Below are 11,489 nucleotides of genomic sequence, written 5' to 3'. Positions count from 1 at the left end.
GATGCTTTGTTTATTTAAAAAAAAAAGACAAAAGCAAATTTGCTCAGCATTTTATTAGGGAATTGCAAATTAAAACAACCATAAGATACCTGAATCCAAAGCACTGACAACAGCAAATGCTAGTTAAGGGTGTGGAGCAACAGAAACTCTCCTTTACTGCTGGTGGGAATGCAAAATGGTAGACACTTTGGAAGACAGGTGGCATTTTCTTACAAAGCTAAACATACTCAACATATGAAATCTGACAGTTAAGTTTGCGAACTTGTTGCAACATTGTTGCTAACCTTTTTTGATGTCAGAGGGATTATTCATTATGAATTTGGACCAACCAGACAGTTAACCAAGTTTACTATTTGGAAGTGCTGGAAAGGCTGCGTGAAAAAGTTAGATGACCTGAACTTTTTGCCAACAATTCATGGCTCTTGCATCATGACAATGCACCAGCTCACAGGGCACTGTCTGTGAGGGAGTTTTTAGCCAGTAAACAAATAACTGTATCGGCACACCTCCCTACTCACCTGATCTGGCCCCCAATGACTTGTTTCTTTGCCAGAAGATGAAAGAAATATTGAAAGGAAGACATTTTGATGACATTAAGGACATCAAAGGTAATACGACGACAGCTCTGATGGCCATTCCGGAAAAAGAGTTCCAAAATTGCTTTGAAGGGTGGACTAGGCGCTGGCGTCAGTGCGTAGCTTCCCAAGGGGAGTACTTTGAAGGTGACCATAGTGATATTCAGCAATGAGGTATGTAGCACTTTTTCTAGGATGAGTTTGTGAACTTCATTGTCTGATCTCGTGTGATCTAGCAGTTGTTCTCCTTGGTATTTTACCCAAATGAGTTGAAAACTTATCCCTACACAAAACCTGCACACAAATGTATAGACGCACTGTTCATAATTGCCCAAACTTGGAAGCCACCAAGATGTCCTTCAGTACGTGAATGGATAAACACACTGTGATACATCCATACAATGGAATATTGAGTGATAAAATGAAATGAACTTGTGAGGAACATAAGTGACTCCTTCCTGAAGCTAATCTGCCATCTTGATATCTGGGTGAACCCAGACCCATGACTCTCTCCCATTCCCCAGGGTGAGCTCTGAAATACATACACAGAGCTCTAGGCTGATCACAGATGTCCCACTAATTCTCTCTCTGGGTCAGGCGCCCTCAATGTTTCTCACCCTGACCCCTTTGATCATCCACACATTCTCACTACTCTTAGAATGGGGGGGGGGGGGGGACTGTGTGAGGATCCATTCGTCTTGTTGCCACCTGAGACTGCATCCTGTATGTAAGTTCCCCACTAAACTCTCTAAATGGACAAGCTGGACTTGTCTGCCTTATTCTTTGGCTTATGGGCCCCTTCGGAATTTGGGGGACACTTTGCATACATAGCCCTTCAACAAAACAGCTATCAAGCCACTAAAAGACATGGAGGAAACTTAAATGCACATTGCAAAGTGAAAGAAACCAATCTGAAAATGCTACATACTGTACGATCCAAAGTATGTGATATCCTGGAAAAAGGAAAACTGTGGAGATAGGAAAGAGGTCAGTGGTTGCCAGGGATGGGGGGAGGGAGGGAGGAAGGAAGGAATAGGTGGTGCATGGGATTTTTAGAAAAGTGAAACTATTCTGTATGATAATGTAATGGTGTCATGGTACATAAATGCCACTATACATTTATCAAAGCCCACAGATTGTACAACACAAAGAGTCGATCTTAACGTAAACTAAGGACTTTTTTAATGTATCAATATTATCTCATTGATTGTAACAAATGTACGATGTTAATGGAAACTGGGAGAGTGTGAAGAGCTGTATGGGAACTATACTATTAAAAAAAAAATAAAGTCTGTTAATTTAAAAACAAAGGTTAGTTCAGCTTGCAGTTTAATTGCACAAATGCTTTTTCTTAGAACAACTGTGAAACAACCATCACACATGGGTATGCAGAAGTGGTGTTTGCATATTTCCCATTTCTTCAAACAAAACAGTAAAAAGATGTGAACTCGAGTGTCAAGAATTAATAAAATTAATAATTTGTACTGCTTCACTGGGGTGGCCCCCAATGACATTTTTCTTAATTGAAAATGGCATTTTTAAAAATTGCAAGTGCACAGCAGGGAGGAATGCAATGACTACTACTACAGCTTGGTGCCACTGTCTCATTCCTCTAAGTCATCAACACTTTTACCCACCATTGCTTTTGCATCATCAGTGCAAATGTCAACACAGTTAAAAAGGCAAATAACATCTCGGTATTATTATAGAAGTAGATTTGTCCTTGACTCAAGGGGTTCATGGACCATGTGCTGAGAATCACTATCCTAAAGGAAAAGAATGAATGGCAGAGGTAGATGTAAAAGTAAGGATTACGGGGGACAGATGTGTTTGGCAGGTGGAATCACTGGGCTAAGAGTGTTCCTGCTTTTGAGAGTCTAGCCTGCTACTAGATCATCCTGACAGGCAGAGAGAGACAAATCACCTTGGAAGCCATAAATCTATTTAGGGGATGGATCTCTTAATCCACCTTCAAACCACAGTCCAAATGAATTTAGTGTAGTTTGGAAGTTTCGGCTAGCGCTTCAAAGACCATTCAAACTTAGATGGTTCCATTAAGTTCAGCATTTATGTTCTGTTATGTACCAAGAACTGGGCAAACTACGGAAGAGGAAACAAATTACTAAGTTGTGGCTTCTGTCCTGTAAGAGTTTAAGGGTATGGAAACAATAATAAAATACAGAAATAATAGAATAATAATAATAGAATGTAGAAAGTATTAAATGAAGTTCAAAGTGCTATAGTAACACTGAGAAAGACGTGACTTATGACTGGAAAAATCAGGAAAGTATTTTTCAAAAAACCGAACTGTGCTCTAAATGATGAGTACAATTTTGAGAGGAGAGAGGAAAATCAAAAGTTCTTAATAGTCTTGGGTGAATTGAGAGCATTCTGGGTAAGAGAAATACAGCTAATAAATGAACACCTCTCATCTCACGATTTTAACTTGTTTTTGTTCAAGGGGTTGGTCTCTAGTTACTCTGTCAGGACGAATATACAAAGACTCACGGCATTAGCATTCATTTAACAATAAAATAGTCCAAAATTTAGGTAAGAAATTTCTTCATGGATCTTTTCTAATAAAAAATTGTTTTTCTGTCTGCACTGCAGAGAAAGAAGTCCTCTTTCAGATCTTTCAATTCAATACCCCAAGCATTTAGTGAGTGCCCACTCTGTGCAGGGTATATGTTATTTTCTATGAGGGGTGCCAAAATAAAGACAGCCCCTGCTTTCACAGAATTTAGAATCTTGGAGGAGTCAAGTATGTATCAGTTAATGGCAAAGCATATTATAGATTCTATAAAAGATAAAATGTTGATGGGGATCAGAAGGAAGACGTCAACCTCAGTGGGGAAAGCAGGAAGGCTTCATGGAAGGAATGTCTTTTTTTAAATAAATTTTATTGGGGAACAGTGTGTTTCTCCAGGGCCTGTCAGCTCCAAGTCGTCCTTCAATCTACTTGTGGAGGGCGCAGCTCAGCTCCAAGTCCAGTCACCATTCTCAATCTTTAGTTGCAGGGGGTGCAGCCCACTATCCCACGTGGGAAACGGCAAACTTGTTGAGAGCTTGCGCTCTAACCAACTGAGCCATCCGGCTGTCCCTCTAGAAGCTCAGCAGCAGCTCCTTGTCTTCAGTCTAGTTGTGGAGGGCGCAGCTCACTGGCCCATGTGGGAATCAAACTGGCAACCTTGTTGTTCAGAGCTCGTGCTCTAACCAACTGACCCACCTGGCCGCCCCCCCCCCCCAGCAATGTTTTAAATATGAATAGACTTTTCATAGACAGTGATGAGTGAACCAGAATATTCACTCATCATGAGAAAGGTCCACCTGAGCAAAGTTATAAAAGGGATGGTGTGTTTGGGAAAAGGTGTGTAATTTGGTATGACTGGGGCCTGGGAGGTGAGTCACAAGAGAGATCAGGTTGGAAAAGCATGTTGAGAACAGTCTTGGAATGCCAAGCTTTGGAGTTTGGGCTTTACCCTGGAGGCAGGGTGGAGTATCCTCAAATCTTTGTTTTGGGATGATAACAAGTGGAATGGAGGAGAAAAGAAAAGGTCAGTTTGGAGGTGGATGGAATTGTCCAGAGACGACATCATGCTAGCCTTACCCAGGAAGCAAGAGCTGGAAAGGAGGGGGTGGATATGAGAGACATGCACGTGTAGGATGTCATTGCATGTGTAGGATGGCTTAGGGGTTCCTAGCTTGGGAAACTGGTAGGCTGCGAGCACTTACTCCCCAGGAGGAAGAATATGGGGAGAAGATAAAGGAGTTGGTTTGGCTATGGACTGTCCAATGTATTGGAGAGGCAGCAATGGCAATTGGAGAGAGGGCAGGACTGGAGCTACAGATTTGGGGATTGTCCATAAATCACTGTTGAAGGTATTGCACTTCCCTAGGGAGATAGGGTTTTTCAGCCTTGGCACAGAAGACTGGGATATATACCAATGTACCCCAAAGTTTGCCTGATTGCTGGCTGTTAATATTCCTCTTCCCCTATTTTCTGATTTTTCCAGTCATAATTCACGTCTTTCTCAGTGCTACTATAGCACTTTGAACTTCATTTAATATTTTCTACATTCTATTATTCTTCTATTATTTCTGTATTTTATTATTGTTTCCATACCCTTAAACTCTTATAGGACAGAGGCCACAACTTAGTAATTTATTTCCTCTTCTGTAGTTTGTCCAGTTCTTGGTACATAACAGACCATAAATGCTGAGCTTAATGGAACCGTCTAATTTTGAGTGGTCTTTGAAGCGCCTATTCCACGCTTCAAAGCAATGTTGGAACTCTTTTTCTGGAATGGCCGTCAGAGCTGTTGTCGTATTACCCTTGATGTCCTTACTGTCAACAAAATGTCTTCCTTTCATTATTTCTTTCATCTTCGGGTAAAGAAAGAAGTAATTGGGGGCCAGATCAGGTGAGTAGGGAGGGTGCTCCAATACAGTTATTTGTTTACTGGTTAAAAACTCCCTCACAGACAGTAGCATGTGAGCTGGTGCATTGTCGTGAAGCAAGAACCATGAATTGTTGGCGAAAAATTCAGGTTGTCTAACTTTTTCATGCAGTCTTTTTAGCACTTCCAAATAGTAAACTTCCAAATAGTCTCCAGTTGGTACACATTCATAATGAATAATTCCTCTGATATCAAAAAACGTTAGCAACATCGTTGCATCAAGTTTATAAACTTAATTGTCAGACCTCGTAGATCAGTGTGTGTAATAGAAATATAATTTGTGCCACTTTTGTAATTTAAAATTTTGTACTAGCCAAATTGAAGAGAAAAGAAACAGGTGAAATTAATTTTATCAATTTTTTATTTTTATTTAACAGTACCGAGGTGCCAAAAAAATGTATACACAAGACTTGTATTTATCTTTTGTTGTTGGTATATATTGAGTATTACAACTTTAATACAGTTTTTTCCTTTCTTAACATGTGTATGCATTTTTTGGCACCCTCTGTATATCCAAAACATTAACTGACATGTCATCAATATACAAAATTACCAATGGGATATTTATGTTCCTTTTTTCATAGTAAGTCTTTGAAATCCTGTGTGTATTTTACTCTTACATCACATCTCAATTCAGACACATTTCAAGTGCTCAACAGCTACATGTGGCCAGTAGCTACTGTATTGGACAACACAAATGTAGATCAAGATTTCTGACCTGCCTCCACTTGGCCACACTGTAGCCTTTCTCAGGATGGTGAGGAGTGGGACGGCCACATTCTCTGTGAGAGCAGGCTGGGATTGTCCACCAAAATTCAGGTCTGCAAAACATAAGAATCTTATCTAATTGGGGATAAGATTTCATTAGAAATTAGAAAAAAGTGTCTCAAGGTGCTACAGAGGCCCAAAACTTATTAGACCCTTTAAGAAGTATTTGTTAGAAAGGCTGACATTTTCCCCTTGGAACTGTTATTGCTGAGATGGGACAGGTATGTTTCTCTCTTTCTGCATGTCCCTGTTATTGTTCTATCTTGATAAATACCATCCCGGAAAAGTGAATTTTCTCTGGCCTAGAGCCAGGTTGGTGGAAAAATCCCTTGCCCTGGGCCCCCTCTCTATTCCACAGGGCAGCCTTCTCACCTTTTTTTGACGGGTCTCACCAACCCTGGTAGTGGTGGCCCCTGAGGGAAATGCAAGATTGTTGACCTCTGGAAGGAAAGGAGGGGTTGGTGTGCAATTATGTTCTTATTCTTGCAGTGGACAGTCCTTCATTCCAGGCCCTGGGCTAGGCACATTGCAGGGACTCTCCTTTTACTCCTCTCCACCGCACTCTGAGATCTCCTTAGCACCTGCAAAACCCAGAGAGGTTCGTTCACACAGGGTCACCCAGCGAGTAACCCAGAGCTTTCTGACACTTGAGCCCAGGATCACAGAATTCCAGACTTTGGGGGGATTACTGCTTTCTGCCCACCCACAGACGTGGAAGCAAGGATTGTCCAGCAAGCAATGTTTATATCTCCTTTCTGCTTCCACGAGAACTAGGCCTGGCAGGGTGCTTAAAGTTGAGTTCAGTCTCTAAAAATTGGGGTCAGATATTCAGGACATAAAAAAGGAGCCGGCTGCCCTTTCTGTATCAGGGGGTCCAGCCTCAGAAAAACTGGGAGGGCTGTTTCCTCTTTCTTTGCTGGTTCCTGACGAGTTAGAAGACTTCGGGTGCGGGGGAGCCCTGTTGCTTTAAGCCTCAGCCCCGTTTTGGGAGGAGACTGGGAGGGCAGTGAAGGGTGTCCGCCTACCTGGGGGAACCCGCGTAAGGTGTGGCTGGATCGGCATGGGATGCGAGGTGAGCAAGGGGCGGGCTGAAAGTTGGAGCAAGCAGGAAGTGAACGGAGGGCCGCCCCGGGAGGAAACAGACTAGGCGAATTCTACAGCTGACAGGCCTGAGACGCTGAAACATGGTGAGTGAGCTGGGAACTAGGAAGGGGCTGATTTAAAGACCAGCCAGAAGGGGCTGGGGATCAGGAAAGTGGAGTTAATGGCAAGTCCGAGGGCTGGGGCAGCGCTGACTGTGGCCTCTCTTTGACAACTAGCTGCAAGTAGCTCTGGGCTGCCCAAGCTGTTGTTCCTGATCCTTCTCTACTCCCTTCCTCCCGTGACCTCAGTGCTGGCCTGGAGCAGGGCTTCGGTGGGGGTGGAGGATCCGAATTCCAGGCAAGGAGTTGCCGAGAGGCCCTTCGTCGCCTCCTCCAGGCCTCCTGCCCTGGGCCAGCTGGGCGTTGTGAAATTCCTAGGCAGCGCCTCTACTGTTCCCAGCGCAGATTCCAGCCCAGCGACCAGCGCTCGCCCCCTCTGCCGTTCACTTCAACCCTGTGGGGAAACCTAAAATTTCTCTCTCCAACGAAGAGTCCAAGGAATTGGCCCCCTTTCCATAAACTTGAGGAAGAGCTAAGGGTTTGTAAAAGAACCAGAAGTCGGCTCTCTGTGATAATTTAGTTTGGACCCACACCCTAGTCTGTTTCTGGAGATCCAGTGGACCAGGAAAGCGAGGGGCTTAGTAACTTTTCCCCCTCCCTGTTCTAAAACCTTAGGAAGTCTCGGGTTGAGGCATTAAGCAGGGAGGACTTGCCCTGCATTTCCCCCAACGCCCAGACTGCTGTTTTTATTTAATATCTGCTTAAGTGGCGATGGTTTGGTGCCTGCGCATGGTGCTAAGTGCGGCTGGGAAAGCAGAAGTTTGCGGCCCAACGGATCTCTCTCATGGGGCCTCGAGAGGGACAGGGAGCCTTGCTGCTGGTCTTCTGGGGTCACAGCAATTAGGCTCCCCGGGAGGCACTGGCAGACTCAGCTCTCCAGCTGCTGTCTTCGAGAGACAGAGGGTTGGGCCAGGTGAGGGGGTTCTACTGGCCAGCACAGACGTGTCCTGGGAGGACCCGGTGGGATCTGGGAATTGGTTAAATAGTGGTGGGGTTCTGCATTGTGCCATGCAGCTCAGCTGTCTTCTCTGTCCCTCTTTGACGAGTAAGGAAGCAACGGAAAGGGATTTGGTGGTGTGCTTCTCCTTGTCAGGGGCCCTGAGAGTCTGAAAAGAAGTTTGATCTGGTCTAGCATCGGGGACTTAAGAATTCATTTATTTTTGATTTCGTGAGTCGTCCGTGAAAGCATTCTCTTTGTGAACAGTTCAAGCATTACAAAAAGCTAAAGTCTACCTTAGCCCTTCCCCTCTTCTAGGCTCTGATGCTGAGTCTGTTCCTTCACCATTTGGCCTAATTAACCCCTGTGTTGCTGCCCAGGAGGAGGCCAGTGGAGGTGGAGGAAATGATCGAGTGCGGAACCTGCAGAATGAGGTGGAGGGAGTCAAGAATATTATGACCCAGAATGTGGAGCGGATCCTAGCCCGAGGAGAAAACTTGGACCATCTCCGCAATAAGACAGAGGATCTGGAAGCCACAGTGAGATGGGGAGCCATGGGGGCAAGAGGAAGAGAGGGAGGGAGGATCTTTGGGGGTTTGGGGGTTGGTGGTGTTGGGGGCAAAATTAATAATTGGGAAGTCTGCCTCTTCACCTGTTTTGGGAATTGGTGTAAGCTTAGTCCCAACTTACGATCCTGTTCTACTCCACCGATTGGTACTGGCTTCCAGAGAATGGGTCCAATGATTGGGGCTGGGGGTCAGGGGCCGACCCACAGAGGCATTTTCTGAGACAGAGAGATGGTGCAGTGAGCATAGGCATTTGTAGGTTTGTTTCTCTCTTGTGAAACTGATTTTCCCTTTGAAGGCTGCCCTTGACAATCATTTGAACGTAACCTCAGGGCAAAATACTGGCTCTGGAAAATCCTCCCAGGGCCTTTGGCTTTCTCCAGGAGTTATTAGGCAGGGGGTGGAAAACTGCTAGAGTCTTAAAACTGCTGAGTCAGCTTAAAAAAAGAAAAAGCTGGGAAGAGCAGTGAAATTCTTTGATGGGGTCCTCTGCTAGCTGAAAGCTAGAATAATATCTCCTACACATCTTGCTAGACCTCATTCTTCCCTCTGCCCACCCAGGGACTGAAGCCAGCTGCTGAGGGAGGGAGTAACTCTAAGGTCCAACAAAGGCTGCAGCCTAAGTTTCCATGTCCACCGGGAGACACTGGCTGCAGCCTTCTGAGTTCTGTGTGTAATCTTGAGCATAACTCCTTTGTCTCCCTGGGACTTACGCTTGTTTCCACAGCCTAACCTGGGGAGCATGGATGGCCCTGTGTAACATAGTTTTTGCAACTCCAGTTTGGAGAGGAAGAGCACTTTCCCTCACTTCCAACCACTGTATCGCCCTGGTCCCTCCTCCAGCTTCAACAGTCCCCATGGGGCAAGGAATCCTGGAACCAGGAAACACACATACCTACCTGGGGCCTATCCCCCTCAGCCCCAGTGTCTGCCCTCCTAAGGGCAGATTGTACTGCCAGTGTCGCACCCCTGGGTGTGAGCATGTGTAAAAGGCATCTCAGTGTGCGTGACAGTGCAGGGGTAAGAAGAGTAGGGGGTAGGCAGGGGGCCAAGGGCAGCCCAAGAATTCTAAATTTAAACCTGGCCCACCAGATAGTTATGAAGGGATACTTGTCAAGGTAGGAAGACAGGACATTTTCTATTTAACAGTCTATTACCTCAACTTACCACTTCAATATTTAGGGGTATGGCATGTGGGCCTCTGTCTGGACTCTTGTTCCAGTGGGAGGAGGCACTGAGTCCTTCTACCTTATCCCCTACAGTCCGAGCACTTCAAGACAACATCGCAGAAGGTGGCGCGCAAGTTCTGGTGGAAGAACGTGAAGATGATTGTCCTCATCTGCGTGATTGTTTTTATCATCATCCTCTTCATCGTGCTCTTTGCCACTAATGTCATCCCCTAAGTAACTTAGGGAGCCCCTCTCACCCTGCCCTCTTCTTCAGGGTTACCCTCCAGGGTGGGCGCCATGAGGGGCCTTCTTTCCCATCCTTCTCCACAGGGAATGCTGCTCAGTCCTCCAGCCCCTGACTCTGAAGCCCCTCAACCGCATTGTCTGCCCCAGGGAGTACCTTGGTCCCCCAGAGGGAGACAGCTGGACTGTGGCTGCATTTCACGGGTCCTCAGAGTTGGTTGGAGAGACCCGGAGGGCCCAGCATGTAGCTGGGACACTGACAATGGCTGGTAGGCAATAAAGACCCTTCAGTATCCCTAAGTTTGTGAGGTGCTTTCTCCCTCTGCATTTGGCCTTTGGTCCTTTTCTCCCTGAGGACACCTCCTCTGGCTGAGATTCTCTCATTTGTGGCCCAAGTTGTTGGAGGGGTGGAGAGCAGGTGTTTAGAGTAGAAAGAAGGAGACTTCCTGTCTTTCTTTATTCCCCTTTGTTCCGCTCATTGTCACAGGTCTGAAGAAGAAGAACTTTCTGGGAGTCTTGGCATATGGAAAAATTCAAAATGTTCATAGCATTTTAGGGTGGTATGCAAGACTTCTAAGTGTCCCCCTTGGGTCTTGCCATATCCCTTTAATTCCAGCATTTCTGCTGGAAGCATTAACTGAAACATAAGGCCTACCTGAGCTGAACATTTAGAATTCTGGTTAAGGGCCTCCTGCCTCTCTCATTGCCATCTCTCTTCTGTGGCCCTGTTGTAGTCTAAAGCAGTGGGTAAGAAGAACAGGACTGCTTTTCCTTCTCTTGTGGTTCAGTAAGTTTTATTTGTCGTTTGTCTGCTCCTGCCATTTTGGGACTTAGCAGGGCCTCTGGGTCTCAGCTGTCCTAAGGGGATGAGCATCTCTCTCCGATGTCCCATGGCTGGGCACAGTCAGTATCATACGACAGGACCTATGACCCTCCTTCCCTTCCATGGAGAATGGGACTCTCTGTCTTTGAGCCTCCCTCCTTCCCACCAGGTTCCACCATCATAGTCACTGTTTACAGTGCCCAGTTGGCCTTGGTTTGAGGGACGGGTTCTTGTCATCTCTACTGTGTTTCCCCGAAAATAAGACCCAGCCGGACAATCAGCTCTAATGTGTCTTTTGGAGCAAAAATTAATATAAGGCCCGGTCTTATTTTACTGTAATATAAGACCGGGTTTTATATAATAACAATATAATATAAGTATAATACCGAGTCTTATATTAATTTTTGCTAAAAGATGCTGATTGTTTGGCTAGGTCTTATTTTCAGGGAAACGGTGTCTGTCCCTATTTCCCACATAGGGAATTGAAAACAACCTGTTTTGGGGAGAGAGTGGGGAAGGGGAGGGTTGGGAAACAGGATTTCAGACTAATACTGGCAAGTCAGTTTCTGGAATCATGCTCGAAAAGCTGGGGAGGGAGCAAGAAAGCACAGAAGAGACGCTGGGTGGTCTGTGCCACGACTATGCCCATCGTCTCTCTCCTCAGTGCAGTCATGAACTCCAGGGCCAAGGAACTGGGTGAAACCTTCTTGGGACCTAGACAGGCTGGGGTGGGGGTGGGTCCATGTTCA

General features: G+C 45.5%; 1 protein-coding gene and 1 long non-coding RNA gene across 2 annotated transcripts; one reads left to right on the top strand and one right to left on the bottom strand.

The window, feature by feature from the left end:
• Window positions 1-5,171: 5,171 nt before the first annotated feature.
• LOC109436185 (uncharacterized) lies at window positions 5,172-6,958 on the bottom strand. The gene is made up of 3 exons (XR_012496413.2): window positions 6,826-6,958; window positions 6,173-6,381; window positions 5,172-5,853 (listed from the first exon to the last, which is right to left on the bottom strand). It is a non-coding gene; the product is annotated as an uncharacterized LOC109436185 (long non-coding RNA).
• Window positions 6,847-10,217, top strand: VAMP8 (vesicle associated membrane protein 8). The gene is made up of 3 exons (XM_019714568.2): window positions 6,847-6,987; window positions 8,320-8,478; window positions 9,768-10,217. Exons 1-3 carry the CDS (start codon window positions 6,985-6,987, stop codon window positions 9,906-9,908), a joined length of 303 nt encoding a protein of 100 aa, XP_019570127.1. The 5' UTR covers window positions 6,847-6,984; the 3' UTR covers window positions 9,909-10,217.
• The last annotated feature ends 1,272 nt before the right edge of the window (window positions 10,218-11,489 follow it).

Source organism: Rhinolophus sinicus, chromosome 2 (assembly GCF_057876585.1).
Source record: "Rhinolophus sinicus isolate RSI-liver-muscle chromosome 2, RSI-T2T, whole genome shotgun sequence".
In the NCBI taxonomy this organism is placed as follows: Eukaryota; Metazoa; Chordata; class Mammalia; order Chiroptera; family Rhinolophidae; genus Rhinolophus; species Rhinolophus sinicus.
Note: the sequence above shows the minus strand (reverse complement) of the source record. Positions and strands in the feature narration are given on the sequence as shown.